The 25,954-nt window shown below is 38.8% G+C and overlaps 8 protein-coding genes across 8 annotated transcripts; 4 read left to right on the top strand and 4 right to left on the bottom strand.

The window, feature by feature from the left end:
• Nucleotides 1–2,404: 2,404 nt before the first annotated feature.
• On the top strand, nucleotides 2,405–4,441 carry BDF20DRAFT_816775 (uncharacterized protein; the record flags this gene model as incomplete). The annotated part of the gene is made up of 4 exons (XM_053077186.1): nucleotides 2,405–2,646; nucleotides 2,737–3,040; nucleotides 3,167–3,942; nucleotides 4,129–4,441. The coding sequence occupies 4 exons, from the start codon at nucleotides 2,405–2,407 to the stop codon at nucleotides 4,439–4,441; spliced, it is 1,635 nt and encodes a 544-aa protein (XP_052938352.1).
• Nucleotides 4,442–5,938: 1,497 nt separating this feature from the next.
• Nucleotides 5,939–6,713, top strand: BDF20DRAFT_860506 (uncharacterized protein). Its single transcript, XM_053080525.1, has one exon. It carries the CDS (start codon nucleotides 6,008–6,010, stop codon nucleotides 6,692–6,694), a length of 687 nt encoding a protein of 228 aa, XP_052938351.1. The 5' UTR covers nucleotides 5,939–6,007; the 3' UTR covers nucleotides 6,695–6,713.
• Nucleotides 6,714–9,288: 2,575 nt separating this feature from the next.
• Nucleotides 9,289–11,983, bottom strand: BDF20DRAFT_972024 (5-methyltetrahydropteroyltriglutamate-homocysteine S-methyltransferase). Its single transcript, XM_053085034.1, has 2 exons — nucleotides 9,897–11,983; nucleotides 9,289–9,797 (listed from the first exon to the last, which is right to left on the bottom strand). The coding sequence occupies exons 1-2, from the start codon at nucleotides 11,928–11,930 to the stop codon at nucleotides 9,513–9,515; spliced, it is 2,319 nt and encodes a 772-aa protein (XP_052938350.1). The 5' UTR covers nucleotides 11,931–11,983; the 3' UTR covers nucleotides 9,289–9,512.
• Nucleotides 11,984–15,209: 3,226 nt separating this feature from the next.
• Nucleotides 15,210–17,164, top strand: BDF20DRAFT_911637 (cytochrome P450; the record flags this gene model as incomplete). Its single annotated transcript, XM_053083851.1, has 5 exons — nucleotides 15,210–15,223; nucleotides 15,330–15,617; nucleotides 15,748–15,936; nucleotides 16,025–16,761; nucleotides 16,830–17,164. 5 exons carry the CDS (start codon nucleotides 15,210–15,212, stop codon nucleotides 17,162–17,164), a joined length of 1,563 nt encoding a protein of 520 aa, XP_052938349.1.
• Nucleotides 17,165–17,750: 586 nt separating this feature from the next.
• Nucleotides 17,751–17,991, bottom strand: BDF20DRAFT_911636 (uncharacterized protein; the record flags this gene model as incomplete). Its single annotated transcript, XM_053083850.1, has 2 exons — nucleotides 17,751–17,840; nucleotides 17,908–17,991. The coding sequence occupies 2 exons, from the start codon at nucleotides 17,989–17,991 to the stop codon at nucleotides 17,751–17,753; spliced, it is 174 nt and encodes a 57-aa protein (XP_052938348.1).
• An 892-nt stretch (nucleotides 17,992–18,883) lies between these two features.
• On the top strand, nucleotides 18,884–19,627 carry BDF20DRAFT_860491 (uncharacterized protein). Its single transcript, XM_053080524.1, has 3 exons — nucleotides 18,884–18,952; nucleotides 19,024–19,192; nucleotides 19,275–19,627. Exons 1-3 carry the CDS (start codon nucleotides 18,938–18,940, stop codon nucleotides 19,574–19,576), a joined length of 486 nt encoding a protein of 161 aa, XP_052938347.1. The 5' UTR covers nucleotides 18,884–18,937; the 3' UTR covers nucleotides 19,577–19,627.
• On the bottom strand, nucleotides 19,628–21,294 carry BDF20DRAFT_860487 (uncharacterized protein). The gene is made up of 6 exons (XM_053080523.1): nucleotides 21,141–21,294; nucleotides 20,930–21,083; nucleotides 20,767–20,861; nucleotides 20,593–20,684; nucleotides 20,357–20,524; nucleotides 19,628–20,275 (listed from the first exon to the last, which is right to left on the bottom strand). Exons 1-6 carry the CDS (start codon nucleotides 21,258–21,260, stop codon nucleotides 19,753–19,755), a joined length of 1,152 nt encoding a protein of 383 aa, XP_052938346.1. The 5' UTR covers nucleotides 21,261–21,294; the 3' UTR covers nucleotides 19,628–19,752.
• A 511-nt stretch (nucleotides 21,295–21,805) lies between these two features.
• On the bottom strand, nucleotides 21,806–25,265 carry BDF20DRAFT_860486 (uncharacterized protein). Its single transcript, XM_053080522.1, has 3 exons — nucleotides 24,492–25,265; nucleotides 23,737–24,389; nucleotides 21,806–23,653 (listed from the first exon to the last, which is right to left on the bottom strand). The coding sequence occupies exons 1-3, from the start codon at nucleotides 25,093–25,095 to the stop codon at nucleotides 22,040–22,042; spliced, it is 2,871 nt and encodes a 956-aa protein (XP_052938345.1). The 5' UTR covers nucleotides 25,096–25,265; the 3' UTR covers nucleotides 21,806–22,039.
• Nucleotides 25,266–25,954: the final 689 nt, after the last annotated feature.

Below are 25,954 nucleotides of genomic sequence, written 5' to 3'. Positions count from 1 at the left end.
ATGAGGTGTTAAAATATTAAAAGACTGTTTGCTGTGAACGCACTCCTTCATGGTTTTCGGTATGAATAAAGGACAAGGGGAGATTCATATTTCATACATTGTCTTGAATTACCTCATCTTCTGTCCCTTTGGAGCAGTTATCTTTAAATAGAACAGTATGCATAGGCACAAGTCTGAAAGCTACAAAGTATCTATTTTCATATGATTTTTTGGCAACCCAGCATGAGGCCAACATGATCTACAGTCCTTTGTATCATATATAAAATAGAGACTATCATTGTACAGGGAACGACAATAATTCTAGCACTTTATACTCATTTTCCTTTCAAGATATGTTTGGTATATACATGCTTCCATTACAACACGTATGCAATACCCTTTTAAAGAAGCTGCAACAACTTCAGAATGTTCGCCCTATTCTCCAAACCTGGTATGGAGCGATGCTACCAAGTACGGTCTTCACCACTTGTCGCGTGTTATTCTGCAGTTTATCTTTTAATTTGAAGCTATTTGATTTCATGCAGTTACAGGGCTGTTAAAAATGGAAAGAGCTATTTTGTTGAATACAGCACCAGGTGGGCATCATCTTTTACCTACATGTTTCAGTAAGCATTTATCGCTCATCCTTTCACTAAATTGAAAAAGAAGAGGCTCAAACATTGACGCCCCGCTTCATCTCAATTTTTTTTATTCTATTTATTCTCAAAGAAATTTTAGTGTCCGTACCAAAATGTATTTTGATATTTTTAGAAATACAGCATAAATTGACTGTTGTATTACTGCCTTGGAAAAAAGAAAAAGAGATTTCCTTTTTTAAAAAAAACAAGGAATAGGGCTTTTTTTTCTTATTTTTTCTTAATTTCGAATTTATTTTTTTTTCTGCAATATAAACATTTTGTTGCTTTTTTGAACCATTACAGATCATTATTAACAAAACAAAAAAAAAAAAAAAGAAGTGAAATAACAAGGTTCAAAGGCACACCTTTTTTTTTTTCTGAAAAAAAATTCCTTTTAAGAAAAAAAAAGAAAAAAAGTAATGCGTATTATTACACAACGTTTTCTGCAACTGTTTGTTCGGAGTGTAGTATTGCAAATCACATTACTTTTTACTCTCTTTACTCTCGTGCTGCCTTCAGCGTTATGCAACAGTAAGGCAGTAGGAGAGGAAAAAGCAGCAGTGACAACAACAGCGACAAGAACAACAACATACAATGGTCGTTATCCTTTCACTTCACCATTCGTTTTACTTGAAAAACGATCGAAATCAACATCTGTGTACCTTGCTCAGCAATTAGACTTTATTCATAATTTACCTACCATTGACAGTCCAGATGATCAATACCCAAACACAGATGGAGTAGAAATGGCAGACCCCGCAGCGACGGTGGTGATACCAGCATCCGTGGTATCGAACCCAGGTACCGCCCAACAAGCACAGCAGGCCCAACAAGCACAGCAGGCCCAACAAGCACAGCAGGCCCAACAAGCACAGCAGGCACAACAAGCACAGCAGGCCCAACGAGCACAAGCACAACAGCAACAAAAAGCTGCAGAGGCAAAAACAGAAGGAAAAGATGTCAATAGTGTTGACACAAATGCTGATTCTGAAAATGATGCGAATGCTGACGACAATACAGACGACACTGATGATGATTCTGCTGCTGAAGATAACTCTGAAGACGATGAGGAGGGAGATGAGGATGACGATGAAGACGTTTCAGCAAAAGAAACGTTACCAGAAGCATGGCCAGGAGCCAATCCAGCAAATTATCCAGATGTTGATGATGATCAAGATGAAAGTGATGAGAGTGATGCTGATGTTGGCACGACGGGGGAAAGCGAGGATGAAGATAGCGAAGAAGAGGATCCAAAGGAGGGAGTAGTGGATGATGATGAAGATGAAGATACACCAAAGGAAGATGGAGAAAATGCTGAAGGTGAAAGTGATCATTCAGAAGAGGAAGGCAGTCAAGGTGCCATCGAGGATGACCCTACCGTGAGTGCAGTTCCAATAGATGCACCCGAGCCTTCAGAAACAATGTTTCAGTCTGGCAAACCGTTCGTCTCCTTACAGTCTTATGAAAGCAGTAGTCAAGCGGTGAATGCCCAGGCGTCGATGGCAACAGACAGCTCCACTGCAGCCACGGCTGTAACGACGCCGACAATGCAGTCTATGATGCCGCTGGTGCCAACTCCATCTGTTGATGTCATAACAACACCACAACAGGTTATTTCAAGTACAGTGAACGAAGCGTTGCTGTCAAGCAGTGATCCCTTTATCAGGCCAACGACTGCTTCTGCGGTCGCAAGCACGACGACGTCACCGTCTCTACCCACGGTGACGGATCGTCTTCCGTCAGAGGGGTCCGCAGTACCCTTCGTTTCCTCTGCTACGTCTGCGATGATGAGTAGCAGCCGTAGTCATACAACAAGTTCGTTGAAGGGGAGAGCGACACCTTACCATGACATTCACACCAACACGACGTCCAATACGACGACCTTGCAGTATACAAATACATCTGATCCGCTTGTACAATATGACTTGGAATGTCGAGCGGATGATATCTTTTGTGATAAAGTCAGCCGAGCAGTGGGAGCAGCGATTGATTTCGTGAGTCAAGTGATTAATGTGAAGAATAGTTTGTTGTAAGTAGTAGCCCCATGTTTTTGATTTTGTTCGTAGTCCCTTACGCTTTGAATGAAATGATTGACACACCAAGCCCCTCCCTTCAAAAGGATAAAAGTACGTTATTATAGCTTTTGCGAGCATAGGTGTGCTAACGAGACTTATGGGTGGGGATCCCCGACGTCGCAATTCACATTGCCTTTTGAGGATGGAGCGGATTTGAACTATGTGTATCCTCAAGCATTAGCGAAACAATTAGCACCTTATAGCAGTACCTCCGTTTGGGCAAAGTATGATATTGAAATAGAGATCAATCACGATGCTTATATGAATTCAACTGATTTGGATGAGGCGTACAACATGTATGATTGGAACGGAACCGGGACTCCACCGGGAGGCGTGTATTGGTTTTACGTAAGTATTCACTTTTTATCGATCCATGTGCCCAATGGCATAGGGCATCGAATGAGGAAAAAAAGACACTCACAGGGGATTGGCGTCCTTTTTGAATAGAGTGATGATGAAAAAAATAATACAGAGGCATCAGGCAAAAATGCAATCAAACGAAATCAAGTGGATTTCCGGTATATTGTTTTGCATGAATTACTGCATGGGTTAGGTTTTCTCAGTTCTTGGGCTGCTTACTTTTGGACGGACGCGTCACCGTTCCGTACGTTGGTAGACGGGATCATTGATGCTTCAGAATTGCAGGTGGTCACGCCGGGACCCTATTGGTTTATCAATCAAGATACTGGACCTGCTTATGTCACCGGCTTTCAACCCAACATGATTTTTGACAAATACCTTATCAGCGTGGTGAATAATGACGACGATGATGACGACAGCAGCAGCAACAACAACAAGAACGGAACGCAGACGTTTAACCTTTCTGAAGTCGCTTTTGAGATGCAAGATTTTTGTGTTCAAAACAGCAACGCATTTATTGTCAACTTTATCAAACTGTTCAATAGCGCGAAACAGTCGACAACAGCGCATCAACTATGGCATTCTTTATCCGAGCCCGAGACGCTCTCTTTTGAATTTCAACCGCCGGCGATAGCGAACAGCAGTTACAATTTGATTCCTTATTTGAATCAAACGTATCATAAGATGACGCTGTTGACGGGACCCGATCTGTTTGAGCGCTCACGTTATGAGTTTACGGGACCTACGCTGAACCGGCCTGGATTAGCGATTTCTCATTTGGATGATCAATATGCTCGTACACCGGATTTCCTAATGACGCGACAGTACCACATGGGACACACGTTGGAAGAACTCGTGGCTATGTTTTATAAGGATATTCCGGAACTCAAGTACAATGATACTATGATTGTGTATACGAATAGTACGACCCCAAATAATAGCACAACCACCATCAACCATTCAACAGCAGCAGCAACAGCAGCAGCAGCATCAGCATCAGCATCAGCATCAGCATCAGCAGTAGCAACGGCTTTAACGAATAGTACCACGAGCCACCCGAATGCGACTGCTACCAGTACGAGTGCCACTACACCCTCTCTTCTCCTAGTGGAGAAAACATACCGTTCCCCGATCGGACCTGGAATTTTGAGAATTTTGGATTCGATCGGATACTCGACGGTATTAACGAAAACGAATTACACAACGGGTGGCAGTGTAAAAACACCCAAATCCCGGTCGTTGTGTGATGATAGTAATACAAGCCATGGTTTAAAATCATCACCCACGCCCATGTCATCGTCGGCAACAAGGATCATAGCCTCCATGGGTCCTTTTATTTATTCAATCTTCTTTTTACTCTCCTTCCTCTTCTTATTTACCCTTTGCTAATATCAAAGAGATGCATCCAAAAATAAAATATACCCCCTCCTCCTTTTCCAGTAGGTAGTTTTCAATTGAATACGTTTATGCAGCAGCAGCAGCAGTAGTAGTAGTAGTAGTATCATGCATGAATCAACGGTAAGATGTCCATGGATGACTGACAGTCGACGGCATAAAATATCGACACACAACGAAAAAGAAAAAAGAAAGAAAAAAGAAAAGCAGATCAAAAATAAACCTTATCGACAATCATCCATACTGCGCGCTTTTGTAGAAAAAAAAAAAAAAAAAAAAAAAGAGACAGAAAATGGAAACCGTCTTTTTTTTGCTCGTCTTGAAACGCATTGTGAATGAAATTTCTTTCATTTTGTGAGTCCCCTCACTTTTTCATCACTTGATTTTTTCAAATTCATTGTTGCACTTGCTTTATTTGTTTCTATTCTTTAAATTTTTCTTTTAGCTGCATACAAATGGTTGCAATTTGAAAAGGAAAAGCCGGTTTGAAAAAATATAGCACTTTTCTGTGTAACCTTTCAACCTATTTTTTTAATATTTTTTTTTTTTTTTTGATTTGACATACAACAAAAGAGAAAAAAGAACTCTATTTGGAAAAAGAATTATGCTATTGTTAAGAGTTCCATTGTTGTAAAATAAAGTGTTTTTGATAGGCAAATCGTCAATCAAGAGAGAGGAAAGATCTTCTTGTAAAGCGTTGACGATAAAAGAAGATCTTTTTTTTTGTTTAGCGTTGATCTATTTTTCCATTCGAAAAGTTATTATTTAACAGGAGCAAATCTTTTTTTTCTTTGTCTGTTGCCAACCGGGAGATTTTGCTTACTCAAGCTCACAAACAAGCTTTTTTTTATTATAAATGCTGAGAAAGTCATTCGCTGATTTATTTCATCCATTTTGTTTATTTACTTAATCTAGACCTTGACGGATGTAATCTAGTCTCTTTTAGCATAAAAGTTAAGGTTTATACCAATTGCTATTTGATTAGTAACATAGTAAAGAGTGTAGACTAGGCTTGCCTGTAATGCGCAATGCTTGGTCAATTTTATTTTATTTTTTTTGTAAAGGAAATTTGATAAAAATAGTTTTGCATGAATTTTTAATAGAAAATTGGATTTCCCCTTTTTGCTTATAGAAATAAATATCATATCAATATTATATTTTATTTGATAGCCTTTTTTTTTTTTATGCACAAAGAGAGAACAAAGGAAAAGAAAAAAAAAAAACCAAGTATTTCTTGGCTCCGATGGCTGTAGATATATTTTATTTTTCGCTTGTGTGTGCAACCAGTCATTGGTTTGACAGTTCCTTTTTTCATGAACGATTTTACTAAACCAGCATCACACGTCGAATTTTTCGCGTTTCCTAAATTGGGTATTTTTTTTTGTTTTCTATTTTTCTGATATTTTTTTGGATTTCAAAAATTGCTATAAATAAGAGCCACTGCGGTTTTTTTTTTTTTTTTTTTTTTTGTTATTTTCCCCTTTTTTTTCTTTTTCGCTCGTCTTTTTACTTTATTTCTGTACTTACAAATTTTACTCTATCATTGACTCTTATCTCATCATGCAAATTAGAGCAATGCCTTCTCCTACCGCCACCACTACTAGTTCGTTCACTAAAAAGAGTAAATGGAGTTCCTTTATCACAAAGTTATATCCAGCCCATCATCCCAAGCAACACCGTCGACAGCAACAACAAGAGCAACAACAAAACAGCAGTGCATCCATGTATCCTGCATCCATAAGAAGAGACAGTGAAGAGACAGTGGTTTCTCAACACAACAAATATAATAGAAAACATAGTGATACAATGTCTGTGGGTACCTTGGATTCAACAACAAGTGTAGCCGATAAAGTACGTCATGTATTGCCATCCCTTTTCTTCCGAAGAACAGAAAGCAGCAATCATCATCATCATCAACAGCAACAGCAGCAACCTACGATGAGTACCAGCAGCCGCGTTCATTCCAATATGCTGGATATCTCCAGAGAGCTTGAGCATTTACAATCATTATACGCATTAGCGATCGAAGAACTCAATTATGCTGAAGATTCTCGAGGATCCAGCTATTACGCAGGCGATTTAGTCACTGCACGTGAAGCACTGACGAATTGCACCAATGCCTTTTTAATGCTGCTTGATCATATGCAGGATCCTTTGACACGTGAAGGCTTACAAACAGCCATGGCTGCCAAGCTGCTGAAATTACAGCAGCGTGTTGATTCATTACCAGAAGCAGAAGATTATTGAAAAAAAAAAAAAAAAGAAATGATACCTTTTTATATCCACGGTCCTCGTTCAATATCACCCCTCCTAACTATATACCATACTGTACATAATCTCCCTTTTACTCATTTCCCATTTAATGCCTATCTACTACTTTATTATATACTAATATACAATATACATATATGTTATTACTCTCTATGTACATCCCAGGTCCTAATGATTGTACCATCTTTGTCTTTATTAGCGTCTCTGAAAAAAAGACCTGTTCATTCAGTTTCTTTTTTATATATATAAATATATGTATATATGTGTCATGTTTAACTGTAAATAAATGTCAAAACAAATATGCTTTATGAGCCTCATCGTTGTTGTTGTTGTTGTTGTTTATTATTGTTGTTGCTGTGACATTAAGCTCTATCAATGTACCTGTTATAGAACTACCGTTACCCCCCCTCTTTCAAACACGCTTATTCATCTCATTCGCACAATCGTGTAGCAACCAAACTCTAATTTACAATCCCATATAAATAAAATAAATTATACTCGGGGAGATCGGCTGTATCTATCTAGCGTTTTTTTTTTTTTTTTTTTTTTATTCCGAGTCTTGTTGCGCGCTTTGATCCGGACTTGCCAAATAGGTAACTATTTTTACGGATTTTCATAGAAATACTTGGTTTTTTTTTTGACATGAGCCATTGAATTTATATTGCACAGTAAACCTTGTATTGTGTTTGACACAAATACGACTGCAAGAATTGTATATATAAATAATGGGCATAGAGAGAATTGTGTGTGGACAGTTGAAAATCAGGACAATTTTTTTTTTTCGCTTTTTTTGTTTTGTTCCCCGAAAAACGAATTGAAATTACTTTTCATGCAACTCATTATCCCGTCATGCATAAGAAAAATAGCTTAAAAGTAATGGACCCTGTTTTTTTTATTCTTTACCCCGTCTTTTCAAAGACATGAGAGAAATAACCTTTTTGTTACTTTTTTTCATTCCAAAAAAAAAAAGCTATACATACATTTCCACTTTACTTTGAAAAATGATCCATACGCATTCGTCATGGGTTTATACCTTAATAACAACGCTCTTCTAAACCTTGGACGAGTCATTAAGTAAACCATTCCCCCCCGACTGGACCTCTTTTCCGATTTTCCTGTCGTCCACTCATGTTGATGGCCGGAGATACAAAAAAAAAAAAAAGTCTCGCTCTCCTCTTTATTATTTAAACAAATAAAAAAGTAGAAATTGCCATACAGTACAAAATATTCGCATCCAATGAAAAGATGAGGCGTGGGGAGGGGGTGCTATTCGACGGTGAAGAGGTAGGCATTGGTGCTCAGATGGCAAATTCTTGGAGAGTTTAGCAAAAGAAGGCCAGGAAAGAAGAGATAAGAGATAATATAAAAAAAAGGGGGGGGTGATGCTTAGGCGCGAAGAGGTGGACAGGGTGTGGACAGCAAGGGTATATTTCGTTTAGCGTTCATTGGGTACAAATGGCCTCATCGAATGAAACGCTCTGAAAAATTACCACGACAATTTATATACATCCACTTACAATACTTTTTGCACATGAAATTGGTTATCCAACCAGCTAAAAAAGGAGAGGGGGCTAAATTGAGCCTATATGGCACTCTCTCTCCGGATAAATTGCTTATGCCTATCTCCTTTCAATAAAAAAGCCATCCATTGTTCGCTTTATTTCGAGTTATAAAATGGCATGCATCGGGGTGAGAGATATACCGTCTTTTGTCTAAAAATGACATTATCGTAACAAAAAAAAATGGGCATACCACTTTTTTCTTTCTTATTCCTGGAATAAAAAAAGAGACGATGGTCGGCCTGAAACGAACGAGGTCTATGACATCACATGCACTTTCTACACAACAACATTTTTTTAAAACACGTTCAAACATCACGAAACACGCGGAAATCCCAGACAAAGAGGAACATTGACCCATTTCTTTTTCACAAAAAGAAAACGCGGAATGCTCATTTCCTAGGGTGAGATCAATTTTTGTTGACAAGAAGAAAAAAAAAAAAAAAAAAAAAAAAAAAAAAAAAAAAAGAAAAAGAAAAGATAAGCAAGTATCATCACCATGCTTCCACTGAAACCTGTTTGCTCTTTTTTTTTTTTTACAATGCAAACATCGTACGATCTATCGGCCGCTGATTTCTACCTTTTTTGTTTTTCATTCCACGCAAAACAATAACAAACATATTGTAGAATTGGAGGGGGAAAGGGGTCGCGTCTTTAAATAGAAACAGACATGTTTAACACTAGACCGATAGATAGAACAGTTGAGTAGAGTCGAATGCTCATCGTCATAGGTACGGGAAAACAAAGAAAAAACGAGCAGATGCCCTGTATAAAAACTTTAAATTCCAAAAAAAGCCCTTTTATCTCTTATACTTTATTGTGAATGCTAAACCCTACCTTTTTTTCTACATACATGTGCCCAAAAAGTGTTATCTTTAATTACCTTTTTGCGTCGTTCTTTGAGACACTCTGACAAGAAAAAAAAAAAAAAATGACGTAATGCGCTGTCCCCCTCTTCCCATTCCTCTTTATCACAGCAGCATAGATGCAGGTAAACCTAATCGGTTATCAGATTTAAAATGGAAACCGAATAATAGAGTGTGCATTGTCATTGCAAAAAAAAGCAAAATTCTTTTAATTATATAATACAAAAAGTGTTGAACCAAGATACTAGTGAGGTATCTTGTATGTAAAAATATAAGCAGGGCTTGAGAATGAGGTATACAGTGTTGAACTTTTTTTTTCTACAAAAGGGTGAGAGAGAGGGGGAGGCGGGGAGTGTGCGCGACGGTGGTTTATTGAGCATATTGAGCACGGAATTCCTTGGCTACTTGAACCATGTTCTTGAGAGAAGCTTCCGTTTCAGGGAATCCACGCGTCTTCAAACCACAATCAGGATTAATCCACAATAATTCAGGCTTGATGTACTTGAGCATATCAGCCACCTTTTCTCTGACTTGTTCAACTGGAGGAACGCGAGGAGAGTGGATATCATAAGTACCGGGACCAATTTCGTTAGGATAACTCTTGACTTCAAAGATCTTTAATAACTTTTCATCTGACTTTGAGTTTTCAATCGTCTATTTTGAAAGTCAAAAAATAAAAAAAGAGGGGGTCATTAACCTCATGGATCCCATTGGAAAAGAACCACTCACTGTCAAACAACTTTTCCCACTTACCAATACATCAGCGTCAAGAGCGGCAATGGCATCAAAGATATCGTTAAAGTCAGAGTAGCACATGTGCGTATGGATTTGAGTTTCATTACGAACGCCAGAGGTGGAGAGACGGAAACAAGCAACAGACCAATCCAAGTAAGCATCCCAATCAGCACGGCGAATAGGAAGACCTTCACGAATAGCAGGTTCATCCACTTGGATGCAAGGAATACCCGCGCTTTCCAAATCGACGACTTCGTCACGGAGAGCAAGAGCAATTTGGGTGCAGACATCCTTCAAAGGAAGATCGTCACGCACAAACGACCACTTCATCATCGTCACAGGTCCTGTCAACATACCCTTCATAGGCTTTTGAGTGAGGCTTTGGGCGTAAGCAATGACGTCCACCGTCATAGGGCCGCGGCGCGACACATCGCCAAAGATAACAGGAGGCTTGACACAACGAGAACCATAAGAGACGACCCAGCCGTTTTCAGTAAAGGCATACCCATGGAGAAGATGACCAAAGTGCTCCACCATGTCATTACGCTCGGGTTCACCGTGCACAAGCACATCCAATCCAAGCTCTTCTTGCAACGCGACCATCTTTTTCATTTCTTGCTTGATAAACGCATCGTAGTCGGCAGCAGAAAGCTCTCCCTTGTTGAACTTTTGACGAGCGACACGGATCTCCTTGGTCTGAGGGAAAGAACCAATCGTCGTGGTGGGGAAGAGAGGCAGATTCAACTTCTTGACTTGCGCTTCGCGGCGCACAGCGAAAACGTCAGGACGCTTCCAGTCTTCCGCAGGGATCTTGCTGGTGCGCTCACGGACAGCAGGCTGTGTCGTCAACGCAGACGTACGACGTGATTCAAGAGCAGCAGCGTTGGCACTGAGCGCCTCCTTGACAGAGTCCACACCGTGGTTCACGGCTTGTGCAATCACTGCGATTTCCTTGGTCTTTTCCACTGCAAAGGACAACCAGCGGAAGAGCTCGGCGTTTTCGGCACCAATCTTCTTTTCATAGACAGTAGAGTAAGGGGAGTGAGCAAGAGAACAGGAAGGCGCAATGAAGACGCGGTCTTGGCCCAAGGCTTGGACCGCCTTTTCAGCGAGCTGGATAGACTTGCCGAGATCGTTGATCCAGATGTTACGGCCATCGACAAGACCCAGAGACACACTTTGCTTATCATTCAACAGAGGCAAGATGGCATCGAGCTCCTCAGGAGCACGGACAAGGTCCAGATGCACAGCATCGACATGAGGCAGGAGACCCTTGATGTTTCCTTCGACGCGTCCAAAGTAAGCAGCCACGAGCGTCTTGAGAGAGGTAGCGGCCTTGAGCGTCTTGTAGGCTTCCTCAAACGCAGCGACCACCTGTTGAGGTAAGTCAAGAATGAGAGCAGGTTCATCGATTTGGACCCATTCAGCGCCAGCTGCTTCGAGTTGCTTCAAGAGCTCAATGTAAGCAGGCAAAAGCTTGGGGAGAAGTGTGATGGTGTCGAATTCGTCAAAGCCCTTGGCTGTCTTACCCAGGTGAAGGAAAGTGACAGGACCGATGAGGACAGGGCGTGTCTGGATGCCAAGTGCCTTGGCTGCATTGTATTGTTCTACTGCAGGTGCGTTGTCTCGAAGAGTGAATGTTTGCGAAGGCTCAAATTCAGGCACGATAAAGTGGTAGTTGGTGTCGAACCATTTCTTCATTTCTTGAGCAGGCACATCAATCTTTTCCGTTGTTTCAGTAGCAGCCTTTTGAAGACCACGACCCATAGCAAAGAATTGTTGAAGAGGGTCCTTGATGTCTTGATAACGAGTGGGAATCACACCAAATTGATGAGCAGTATCCAAAACGCGATCATAGAGCGTATATTCACCAGAAGGAATGTGCTCAATGCCTTGCTCCTTTTGCAACTTCCATTGGCTTTGTTGGATGCTTTGGTAGGCTTGCTTGAGCTCTTCAGCAGAAATCTTTCCAGACCAGTAAGCTTCAACGGACTTTTTAAGTTCACGTTTAGCACCAACGTAAGGGAAACCGAGATTAGTGGCAATCACCATTGTATAAAATTGTTAAATAGGTATCTTTAAGAAAAAAGAAAGAATGAAGAAACAAAAAAAAAAAAAAAGAAGAGAAAGACAAAAACTACCCATTTATTTATATAAAAGCAAGGATAACGAACGTTAACATTAACTTTTTTTTTTTGGATAGATCAGATTTATATGCCTTTTAGCAGAGCGGCCAATCATATTGTATGAAACCAGCGCTTTTTTGCCCCCACCCCCATCTGATAAAAGGTTTTAAACGGAACGCGTTGACATATAAACCTTCTTTCAAGCTTATGTTGCTTTAAGTTTTTTCTTTTTTTACTCTTCCAACACCCAAAAAAAAAAGCATAAACCAGGCTGACTACTATACAAACGGGTATCCATCCACTTTATCTTTTCAAGAAAAAATGAGTATCGCCAACGTGATATTAGACAATGAATAGATGGCCGATCAAATACTGTTCAAATAACGTTATCTGAAAAACAAGTTAGCCAATCGTTAGCCAACATCAAAAATCTTGCATGATTTAAATGATCTAAAAAAGACCTTTTGAGTTCAAGTAGCATCGTGTAACTTGATTGAACATGTCAATTTTACTTGGTCAGATGGGAAGCTTAGACAATGACTGTATCTTGTGTGGCAAACAAAACAGCAATGCACGGTGTGTCTGTTGGAATATAAAAAGCATGCCTTCTTTGTCGTTTTCTAACAAAAAAAAAATAAATAGCAGAGAGATCTTTCAGTGACATGGTTGCCTTGGAGACCAGAAAAAACCAAACTCCGTCTTTGATGCCAACATAATCTCTTTTCAAAAGAGATTGGCATCTTTGACGTGCATAACAAAACGCGGCAGATGATGGTCAAGCCTTATTGCATTGCGGATCTTCTCCTTGACACTCTCACCTTATCCAATCTCAGTGAGAGACAGCCCAGTCATTCATGTCCTTCGTTTTCATTTGGTTGAAAATTTCGCAATCAGCATCAAGCATCTAGGCACAAAAGGGGACCAATCAAGAACGCTTAAAAGAGAAACCATTTTCCGCCAATCAGTTCGTGGATCAATTAAGCCCATCTTTTTTAGATCAAAAAAAGGGCCATCCAGAAAATAGTTAAGAGGTTCAGAAAAACAAATAATATCCGTATCAAAAGAGCATAGAGATGGAATTTTTAGAAACTTATGAGCTCCCGTACATTACTTTTCTCAAATGTGTGTCCAAAAAGCAATTCTTTTCCTATAGCAAATGTAATAGAAAGAGAAAACATGGGCAATGTATTCAACATTAGCACAACTTGGCAACCCTGTCCTTCATTTTCTTGTTACAAAGAGCAATAGACCTTTTTAATCTGATTTAAATTCCATTGAATAGTACTCTAGCTCAGACTCTATCTAGAAAATGGCTATACCATGCACAGACTGTTTATTTCAAAAAAAAAAAAACAAATATACAAATAGTCATCATAGTATTTGGCCAACTACCTTGCATTAAAAATTCAGTTCAAGTAATATTAGCTTTTAAAATTTATATTTTTGTATATGGCGACATCAATGGTTAGATAAAACACACACGTTATCATCATAGTTTCATTTAAAAGATGGGCAGAGTAGGCTTAGCATTCAAAGTTCCCCCCCCCCAATATTGTTTTTCAAGTCTTAGATATATCATATGACGAGTATAATACACTCGAAAAGATGTATCAGATACTTTTATGAAGGATATACTAGTAGCCAAGCACCATCCTATTTTTATAACCCTTTTTCAAGATATCACTGACAGACTCTGCGAAATCAATTTACTATAGCCCATAATGATGTCTAGAGACGGTTATATAGCAAACTCACTCTATTCATGAACAATAGCATTCAAAACTGCTACAAACTATTGAACATCTTTGCCATTGTACTGACAGATACCAACAGGAGCTTGTAGAACTACCTCGAACGCTTTTATAAAATACCATTCATAAAGTGACCAACAAAGACTAAAATCAACGTAAAAATCTGATTTTCTCATAACATACACTATCAGTCCTATGGAAAAGGTGACATAGATGATGAATCTATGTTTAAGGATTATCTCTATTTGAGCAATGCAATGACTAAATACAGACAGCCATCATTCTGCATACAACTACCTTTCGAGTAGCCTACTTTTTATACAAAGAAAAACCGCCTCCGCCTCCGCCCCCACTCAGCTTGATCAGTTAACAAGCTCTGAATATTTATAGTGCATGCGAATGTGTAGGTTATTTTTTCGAGGCAAAGAAGACTCATAAAAAGAAACTCCACAGGATCGACATAGCGATAATATCATACGTTACATAAGCGAGAACTCACCCCACTTATTGTTCCTGAGTTCTTCTGTTTTTTAAGCTATCTGAAACTAACTCCGGACAATAATCAAAAAACAAATATTTTTTGCAAAATACCCGAGGTGTCTGCAGAACAATTAAATTAGCTCAAGACATGCCCAGCTCCCTTGGATTAAAATATTGAAAGAAGCGAGGATTAGTCACCCCTCAGCAGAAGCTGCAGTCGTGCAATGTCGAGAACGAACCAATTTACTTTAATGAGGTATAAAAAAAAAGCTGCATATTAGCAATGCAGTAGACCAGAAAAAAAAAAAAAAAAGGTCAATATACAACTTCTCAACCATCCTCGTGGAGTCTGACCCGGGATGGGTTGCAGACGAAAAAGAAAAAAAAGAAAACGAACTAGATGTAACCTTGTAAAACACCATGCCCTGTCATACTCATGCTACGGCACATAGTGCTATTCTCAGTGCTATTTGAGTACTATTGCTCGGTTATCACTGAATTATCTACGATAACCTCGAGACAATCCATGCTGTGTTAAACGTAACAAACAGGTTTGAAAACATGTAGATATAAGTTTGAAGTTTTTTGTTCCTATTCACAGCGACATTGTCGTTGATTTTTTTCTTCTTTGTGCTCCCTTCAATTAAACTTTTTTGGTTTCTTCGGACACAAACACACACACACCAGTTTATTCTCCTTCTTTGTGCATCTTATCAACTTTTTTCTTGTTTCTTCAATCCATTGTCTTTTCTTTTTTGTCTATTTTTTTTTTTTTTTTGATTGATCTGTTGTTGGACAATTATTTGAAGCCAAGGACTTGTTGATTATCATTAGGTAAGATATATCCTGCAAATGATGCGAAAACGTCTCCATTGACAATGCTTGTCTTTATATAGATCCAGCCATTCATCTTCGCGTAGACAATTTATTATTACGGCTTTTTTTTTTTTTTTTTTTTTTTTTTTTCTTAGAATATGTCTTCAACGAGGTAAGGTATCCTCTCTCATTCACCTCGAAAGGAACCCGAGAAAACGTAAAGGTAGACATGTGTAAGAGGAACACTATTTCTCACCTCTTCCTCTCCTATTCACAAGTTTTTTAGACCCTCGTACGATTGAATCAGCCAAGCATACGGTGGCTTCTTTTATGAAATCTGCGTTTTCGCAACAAAACGTATCCACTACAGCCATCATTTGTTCTGCGGTTGTTGGATTGTTTGCCTATGAACAATATGTTTATCTGAGAAAGAAGAAATCTTTACCGGGCCCCAAACTAAAGATCCCTATCATTGGTGCATTTATGGATTCTCTCTACCCTACATTCGAGGGTTACATGAGCAAATGGAAAAGTGGAGAATTGTCATGCGTTAGTGTCTTTGACAGGTAAGAACCATACTTCCTATTGGGATTTTACTGGGGATACAACTTGAAAATATAGCCAACAAAAATCAAAGACGATCCTCATCTGTCAACATGGGTTTAATATAATATGTTTGTTCGCTCAATGGGTTAGATTCGTTGTTATTGCTTCAACTTGTGAACTCAGTCGTAAAATTTTGAATGCTCCTGCTTATGCTGAACCAGCTGTTGTCGCCTCTATGAAACATATCTTGTGTCCTGACAATTGGGTATTTTTAAGTGGCAAAGAACATGTGGATTATCGCAGAGGCCTCAACGTATTATTTACACGAAAAGCACTAGGGTAACGAAACACGATCTAAAATGGTTATTGTTTTACACTCGTCTAACTTTGTACTTCCTCAAACTTCTCCCTTTTGTTCCCCATCCAGAATCTATATTCCTATTCAAGAACGAGTGTATAAAAAGCATTTCGAAGAATGGCTTTCATTAAAAGGTAAATCAGTACAGTATCAGCTACGCTTCCGTGAAATCAACATGGAAGCTTCACTTCGCGTCTTTTTGGGCGATTATATGTCGGATGAAGTAGCCGCTACCATCTCCAAAGAATACTTTAATATCACAGCAGCATTGGAACTTGTCAATTTTCCTATTCCTTTGCCCGGAACAAAAGTATACAGAGCTATTCAATCTCGAAAATACATCGTTAAGCATTTTATAGAGAGCATCAAAGATAGCCGTATCAGAATGGCCAATAAAGGAGAAGTCAAATCGATGATGGATGCATGGATCAACTCCATGAATGAATTGGAAGCTGAATGTGAACGGGCTGGAAAACCCGCACCTAGAAAATTCGATGATCGTGAAATTGCTTTGACCATTTTGACCTTCCTTTTTGCATCGCAAGATGCTACTTCTTCTGCCTTGACTTGGGCTTTCCAATTGTTGGCTGATCACCCCGACGTTCTCCAAAAGGTGTACGAAGAACAACTCAGACTACGCAAAGACAATATAGATCAAGAGCTTACTCTCGAGCTTATGGAAGAAAGCGTTTATCTTCGTCAAGTGGTGAAGGAAATTCTTCGTCTTCGACCACCCGTACTCATGGTTCCATACCAGACTGTGCGTGAATGGCCATTGACACCCAACTATACAGTGCCTAAAGGCGGTAAGTGGATGAAGGAGTGATGAATACGACTGAACTCAACTGACTGGGTCACATTTTATGTAACATAGCTATGGTCATTCCTACCACATACCCCGCTCTTCATGATGCCAATGTCTATCCCAACCCAGATGCTTTCGATCCTGATAGATGGGACCCTAACGGTACTGCTGAAAAGCATCCAAAGAACTTTATGGTCTTTGGTAATGGCCCTCATCATTGTCTTGGTAAAGAATATGCTATTATGCACTTGATGGCCGTTCTTGCGCAAGCTTCCCTTCAACTGAAATGGACGCACACCCGTACTGATAAGAGTGATGACATCTCTATTTTTGCTACTATTTATCCTCAAGATGGATGCATCATGAGTTTCCAGCCAAGAACATCTACGACTCTTGCTGCTTAATTTTTGGCCATACAACCAATGTTCACCTGATGGGTGCTCGCTTTTTTGATTTTGTTTTCTTTATATCTTTTTTATTATAATTCTACTTTATCTCTTACAAACTAATCTATACATACATACATACACACACATAAAACTAAACACATTTCTGCTGTAAACACTCCTTTCCTGTATAGTCTTTTTTTTCTTCGAACTGAATGCCTTGTTTTTGATATTTTAGTTGGTGGATGACAATCAAACAAAACTCTCTATATCACATGAGGTATCAAAGCCATCTCTCTACAGTGTTGTGTATGCTACTATCCACCTTACCATTCTTTGATTACTCTTTGGACCGATTAGGATAACACATTCCTGTGATTCAAGTAATAGTAATGGTTGCCGTCAAAAGCAACACAAAAGGAGCTAAATAAAACAGCTGCATATATCAGTATGCAGAATATAGTTGAACTGAAATTGAACAGGTATTGTACCGATGGAAATTGTTTATTGAATGAGAGGAAGACTAGAGAAAAAAATCAATAAAAGGAACATATGTCGAGGAGTCTTTCCATCATTTCGTGTTCATGAACCGCCACCTAAACGTCTATTTACTCTGCGAAGCAGTAGGCTCGTTACTATCTTTTTTTGCCGTAGCATCCAACTGTTCCTTCAACTTCTGTAGTTGCTCGGCTTCCTGAAAAATGAGCTTCTATAAGCATGGTCTTGTTTTTTTTCATCTAACGCTACAACAATAGGTATACCTTTTTACGTGCATATTGATTTTCAGCGGCTCTTTCTCTGGATTGAAATTCCTTTGATTGCGCAGTAGCTCCACTTTGATTCATTTTACCGTTTACAGTTGAAAAGAAATTGGCATTGAATGTTTCTGAACCGGGAGTAAAAAAAGTCTGCTAAATTGAGTTACCGACAATGAGGTGGGGTAACATTTGTACTTGCGCGAGTTCAATCTCAGGCAATTGCTCCAACAATCTTGATCAATTTGAACAATATTGATCATTGGAATAAGTCAAGTTTTACATAATACTAATGTTTAGTACTGTGCGCAGTCAAAACGCTTCACGTTGCACTCGAAATTTGTATCACACAAAAGCAGCCATTGCTATTTTGCATGACATCAACGGCAGCAGTTTGCATAACTGACCTTCAAGAAAACACTTTGACATGTCCTGAAGTGCACCACATTTTTGCTTTTACCCAACGATGGTACAATTGTTCCTGAATTCAGCAAGCATTTCGACAAGTCGGCGTTTGTTGATGATAGATTGATTTGAAAGTTCATGACTGAAATAAAGTCTTAAACAGTGTATAGAATCGGCAAAATTATTCCAAAATATTGTCTACATTTGTCATCATGAAATTTATGAGCTATTTCTTGACGGGTGATGCTGCTACATAAAGTTCTCAATATCAAGCCTAATGCCCAAAGCGAAATCCGCTCGCCTTACGTTATTTATACATAAAAAAGAGTCAGAGACATCATCGTAGGTGAGACTTAAAGTCTGTTTGCTGAAAAAATGTATGCCAGCTCTTGGCTTGGTTTTCATCATTTCTGACTTTACTTCATTCTAAGCTGAAAAATGTAGAATTGCCTTCTTTGTTTGACGCATAAATTTCCCCGGTTCGTCCGGCTACGAAAGAACCAATCAATTTGTTCAACCCCAGCATTGCGTACACAATCTCAGGCATATAACAAGAACGAGTAAAAAAAATCTGCGACCCTTTTTTTATTCGAACCTTTTTATCTTATTTATTCATTATAGACCTTAAAAAATGCCTCGTAGACAAGTAAGATTAATCTTACCCACCGCAAATTCGTCTTGTGCCTAAACACTTATAACCATCTTTTTTGATAATAGACACGCCGTGCTGGACCTTCAACACAATCTAGAAGTGCTCATACTATGCCTTCTCAGCGACAGGCACCTCCTCCCCCTCCACAGCAACAACCTCACGTACCTGTGCAGCATCAACAGGCACCCCCACCAGCTGTAGCGCAACCTCGTCAGCCCGGTCTATTTGGGCAAAGTAAGATAGTTTATGTTGAAATAATGATAAGATGCAGTAATAAGGCCCTAACAGCAAAGCTTTTTTCTATCTATTTGTATAGTGGCATCAACTGCTGCGGGTGTCGCAGTCGGTTCTGCAGTGGGTCATACGATGGCCAATGGAGTTTCAGCCATGTTTGGTGGTAGAAGCGATAACAATGAACCTCAACAAGCACAACCACAAGAACAATATCAACAACAAACTTACCAACCTATGGCTGCTCAGAATCAAAATGGTATCTCTTGTGAGGCTGATGCCAAAGCATTCACTCAATGTTTAGAAGCAACCAACAATGATATGTCTGCCTGCAAATGGTATTTAGATGCTTTGAAGCAATGTCAACAAATGGCTTCACAATATTAGACTCATTTTTTCCATTTTTTCCCCCCATTTCGTTCCCATTTCATCATGTTTCTCTTAAATAAATGATTTATTGCTTTTCCCAATTCCTTAATTCATTCGGTTATATTTGTAAATGTGAAATTTGAATAACAGGTAATGGTCCTTGCTATGTCTTTCGTTTTCGTTCGGTTGGTTTTCTATCTACGTTCATACTCAAATTGAAGCTCGAATTGAACGTAAGGTCGATAGCTACTATCATTGACAGACTGTAAATCATGATCTAATAATTCCTCATGATGATCATTCTTCATCATCGCCTGACCATGAACGCCTCCCAAGCGACCATATTGGGCCACCATCGTGTCATCCACCTTCTTTTCAAATTTCGGTTGAGCAGCAATAGCAACCGAGCAAAAATCAGGCGGCAAGCCATAACGAAGCACAGATTCAACAAACACACGAAGTGCTTTCAAATGTAACCATGCAGCAAACGTCTCGCTAAAATTGGTTTTACATAAACGCAATAGCTCGGCTTGTTGCTCGCGTTCTGTGGCAGAAGCCTCTTCTAATTCACGTTGCTGCGTTTGTAGAGCACCTTCGTCGTAAGTAAAATCGCGCGGAATGAATCTTTCTTCCCTGGCTTTGTGACAGAATTCATCGGCTATCTTTTTGAACACGGTGACAGTAAACAAACCAAATTCCTCATCTTCTGCAATCTTACTGAAAGTTTTGATAATAAAGCGGAAGACTCGATCAATGATTGCGTGTTAAAGCAAAAGAATGAAAGGAATGTATACTTACACTGAGGAACGAGGGACAACCATAGAGGTTAAAGTTTCATATGTATTGTTCCATTGCTTGTAAAGAGATTTAGGTACGGCAACAATAATCGTGATCAAGAATTCTGAATTCAAGACACAGTGTTGCTTCTTGACAATACCATTCAAGTTACGAACAGACAAGTTACCCCTATTTCACGATAAAAAGCTGTCAATCGCTGATTCTGCTTGCTATGACGAGAAAAATTGATACACTACGTTTGTTTACGCTGTAAAGTTTGAAGTGCATTCTTATTCTGGGTATATATGTTTAATTTGGTTTTCATAACGTTATCAATAGCTGTAACTTCCTATGGGGTTTGAAGAAAATGAAAATTATGTTTAGAAAGGAAAAGGTTGCCTTGTATGTTTCATAATTTTTATCAGACATACTTGACTTAAAGTTGCAGTGGTTTCTTGTAAAGACTTGTCTGTACGATACTTCATGGTATTCCATTGAAAGGTAGAGATATATTGATCGATAGTCTCTATATGTAAATCCACACATTCAGCATATACGCGTTCCATACATCTCACTCAAAGTTAGATACTTTACTGTCGTTCACCAATAATTGATCTTGAAGGCTGACCTTTTGTCCCTTCAATAATGTGCTAAGCATATCTGCGGTCTTATTTACTGACTGCTCAAAAACTGTATCATATTTAACAAGGTCATCCGATAAAAGAACCAAGGCATCTAAAGTGCCAATCTGAACAAAGGAGGTCAATTTTGAAACGCTCAACTATTGAGATGTTTGGAAACTTACCTTGAATTCAGGAATGTTCAGTTTGTAGACTTGGGCATATTCAGTCAATTTCCCTTTGATATTCAAGTAGGTATTTTGTTTATCTCCTAGAGCTGGCACAGAGATAAAAGTATATTTCATCTTTTCTTTGTGGTATTTATGAAAGTTTGAGTCAGTAGCAGTAGAAAGGATGAATTCTGTTTGGAAAAAGTGCATCAAAATTGCGCGCGGGACCTGAAACTGTTCATGAAAAAACACACTGGCTAGTTCTGTTTGCTGCACCCAGACATACATTTGTATAGAATTACAAAGTAGATGTGATAACAAATGGGGGCTCCTGACAAATTACTCGATTAAAATACACACTTATCCTTGTAAAGAATATAAGTTGGTCAAGTTCTTCGTAGCGAAAACGTAAGTTTAAGGAATAAGGGTCCAAAGTATACACTCCGTATTGGTTCTGCTCTGATATTGTTAGAACTAGTTAACAATTAGGTAGAAAACATAATGGAATATAGTACTTCAACATCATCGGATAACGAATGGGTACCGTGATGATAGTGATGAAAAAAACAATAAACGATAAACGAATAGTGCACGTCTACCTGATGTGCATAAGTGCCAATTAAATTTCTATGCATTGCTTTACCTGAAATTTGACAATGCAAACTGTGTGGTTCACAATTCTTCTGAATAACTTGAGATATAGATGTTTAATAAAATTAGCTTATGCTTTCTCTCAATGATGGAAATACACTATCCACTAATCAGTGATGATAACCGACAAAGAGTCTGCGCTGCATACTTGTAATGGTAAAAATATGATTCGAAAAACTGCATAACGCAGATTTATCCGGCTTTTAGGAAGAGAACAGTCTTATTTATTCATGCATTGAGTCCAAAGAGACAGTTACGTTATATTACTGCCTCTTTTGATCCAAGAGAGTTAACCAATTTTCGGGTATAAAAGGTACGATACTCTCTTCTTTGCAAACCCTCTCCCTTTCTGCCATTAGTTTTTGCTTCAAACCAGAATATATTGTATCTGATAAACAGGTCATATCTTTTTCTTTACCGCGTTTGTCTTGTTCTTCTTTGTCTATCGCTGGTTGCAGCGACAAAGAAGACGCTCTTTGGTTTACTTTTGTTGTCCGAACCATATCTGTTGTCTTTGGAAGCGAGAATGGTAGCAAGAAGTTTGAATCTCTTCTTTCAGCTAGCATCTCCTTATTAGAAGGCTCTTCTAATACTACATCATCCATTGCACTGGTGCAACTTTGTATTGATACAGTATCATAATCAGTTGCATCATTGTCGACAGTTCTATCGTAGCAACGATGAGAAGAATCCAAACTTTGAATCGAAGCCCGATGAGTTTGAGGCCTTGAAGAGTAAGCATCATAATGGGTTGCACGCGAAGCTGATTTTTTTCTCTGCGGTGGTTTGTAGTATAGCAAACTGCTCAGGCTTGCTATACTACTTGGTCTGCTGCTATTATAGTCATTTATCTTCCTATCTTGATTACTGTCATTAAGAGCATGGCTGTTTTTATTGACGCCACTAGAGATACTTTTTATACTTTTCAGACTTTCCATTGAACGCTTTGCACAGTCAGATTGTGATTGCTTTTGTAATTGTAGGTTTCGAACGGTATCTTCAGCTATTTGCATAGCATATTTTTCGATCTCCTCTGGTAATCGGGGCTCATTCACTTCATATCGGTAGTTCAAGACAAGTCTCTTCAGTTGAAGAGGGTTCAACTGATGAAACGTCTTAACAGTGTTGATATACGTCATCAAATCGATCATTTGGGTAAGGCATTGTAAGAGTTGGACCAATTGGATCGCAGGCTCTAAATAACTGTTTAGTGTTGGGCTCAAATCTTTAACTCTCAACCAGTCCTCTAATACCGTCAAGTTCATTCGGATTTGCAACGCCTTCGATCTATTAAGGTACTTTTTGTTGTATAAGATTTTGTTGAACAATTCACATGATACTGAGTAGAAGAGTTGGGCTATAGCCTGATCTGTGATAACAGAATGGACTTCGTAAGATGAAAGCACATACAATGTAGAAGATAATAGTGTAGTGATAGTATGCGGAGTTAATAAGGTACGGTAAGGCAGCTGTTGTTCCTGTAATATTGAGGTGGGAGAAGAGCAAGCATGAGCGCTGTTATTACAGTTGCCGGATGGTAAGTTACCAGTTTCAATTTTATGAGCATTGTTCAAGCTGGTAGCTGAGGAGGAAGAGAATCGTCCACGTCGGAAAAACCGACGCCAGTCATCAGCAAAATCTATAGGCTCTAATCCCTGGATAAGTTCATATTCCAGCATAGTAGGCTCAAGTATTCGGCCTAGTCTGTTCTGAGAATCTGTGATGAGTAGCGTATACGTTTCTGATATAAGTTCTGATATAGACAATTGGTATTCTGCTGTTGCAATGACTAAACCTGTGTCTTTTTTTAAATAGTACAGTAATTGAAATAGATTGGAAATCCAGAACGATAAAGTATGGATGTCGTCTGCATTAGTCTAGCAAATAAGAGTGATTACTATGTATATTAGCTTGCTTAATCTTGCAGCGCAGCCCTACTAACTCCTTGTGAAGCAATTACCTGTATGATTTCCTCTATCCTTTGCTGTGCTTTGGATAGTAATTGATGAAGCAGTTCTCTTCCTGTGTAGTAATGCGCATATCTTGCTGATAAAAAAATGATGTTCACAGGAACATAGATTTCCGCTCTCGATATCAACGATGGTATTTTGTCCGATATTGCTATATTCAGAATATGCTCTATATCTTCTTCTGCAAAAACGAACATTTGATAGGGTAGGCACTGGTCCCACCGAAATTTATGCACTGATGTAAGACTAATTTCACAGTGTTTTAATTCCACGGAATCTTCTGTGTCGGTATCATCCTCGTCCTCATTTCTATTTACAAATTGAGCTGAAGCTGTATCATCATCGGACTCAGTAATTTCTCTATATTGTGAACCGTCATTACAATGCTTGATGCTCTCCAATACAGAGGATTTTCTTTTCATAGTTTTCTTTTTTCTATCCAACAATGCAGCAGCAAAATCAGAGGTATGAGGTATACTTTCATTCAATACTGAGATCATTGCTTCGTTGCTTATGTCCACAAGATCAAAGATTGTTCTCCCGCTGGCCGATTTCGTATTTGAAGATGCACTATACTCCAACAAAATTTTTGTTATCTCACTATGTCCATTGACAGTCGCCCACATCAAAGGAGTCCAACCATCTAATGTTTAGCAGCAACAATAAGCCCAAACTTTCTTTTTAGTTTAAGAAAAAAGGGAATTGGGTGCACTAACGTTTACTATAATTTATGTGCATCTCTTACTGCTATCCTGAATATCCACTTTCGCTCCCATTTGTAGCAAAAATCTTACAACATCAGCCTTGCCAAAACAACTAGCATAGATCAATGGCGTATTTGAGCTTCCATTTGCATCATCAGACTTGTCTAAACACAAATAGGGCTGGTAGTTGGAGTTGGTCACAACTTGCTTCAAGATGCGAAGATTGCCAAGTGAAGCCAATCGACAAACAATTTCAGACACTTTCTCTTTTAACCTTGACGTAATATTATATTTTGCTTCGCTATTTTCATCATCTCTATCGATGTTTTCTTTTTCCATGATTAAACTCTCCAATTCCTGAACTACTTCAGAGTAAGTGTTGAAATATGGAGCAGGTACCTCATCCTCAACAACCGTATCATCTTCGGCAACTTCGGCTTCTTCGTCTTGTTGCGTTAATAATGTAAAAGAGGAGCTCTCTGAAGACCACGAGAACGTGAATTGATTGTTATTTCGACTGATAGGGCTGCTGTTTATACTGCTGTTATCAGTGATGACATTCAGTTGGTCCTCAGTACCAATATTTTCAATAATCCTAGGCAGGTGGGTGACAGCAATCGTTGTTGTAAGCTCAACATTAGACATGTTTTATTTTGCTCAGTAGGAAAAAAAAAGGCGTTGTGTAGATTGAAGATTAGAGGAAAGAGCTATTCCTAAGGCAAAAATGTAGAAGTTTTGATCAAAAAGTCTAAAAATAATAGCAAATAGAGTGAATGAAGAGTGAATGAAGAGTGAATGAAGAGTGAATGAAGAGTAATAGTAAAAAAGAGAAATGCCCAACTTCAAGACTCCTTCCTTTCTAAAAAAAACCAAGGCTATCAGTAAATAAAGGGGTTCATATTCGGTGCTTTTTGCAGGAAAAGGGGAATTGCCAAATTACTTCGAAGTAGCCAGCACCAAGGAGCATAAAAGTAACTTTTTTTCTAATTTAGTATATGAATACTCTATTCGTAGTCCATTTTGTATACCTACTATTAAAGCTATTATTCTTGCATTCTAGCCAACGGCTATTACGTTAGGCCTTATGAAGAAGCGTATAGTTGCTATTATGCGCATAGATCCTACTACTAATGCAAAAGGGAACTTGGAATATAGCATGATCTCAATATCATTGATTTACCTAAATTGTTTGCCTTTAGCCCTTCCTGGCCTCTCAGTTATAGCGCTGAAAGCAGCATCTTTCCGCATTTATAGAGGAGTGAGCAGTAGAGTATGAACAGATATTTTAGCCTTCGTTTAACATAAGCTCAGTGTTTAGTGTTAAATAGTTTTTTTTTAAGCAGTGGATAACTGAAATCTTTTTTCGAAGCTCATCCGTTGAATCGATAAAAAGTACTACCGTATAAAAAGGAGGAATGTGACTATAATTTCAATAAAAGATTAGCCGTATGCCTCGTACACTAAGAAAATTAAACGCGATTAAATGATCTGACGATGTAACATA

Source organism: Mycotypha africana (genome assembly GCF_025528875.1).
Source record: "Mycotypha africana strain NRRL 2978 chromosome Unknown BDF20scaffold_3, whole genome shotgun sequence".
Taxonomy (NCBI): domain Eukaryota; kingdom Fungi; phylum Mucoromycota; class Mucoromycetes; order Mucorales; family Mycotyphaceae; genus Mycotypha; species Mycotypha africana.
The sequence above is the reverse complement of the archived record's forward strand: the minus strand, read 5'-3'. Positions and strand labels throughout refer to the sequence as shown.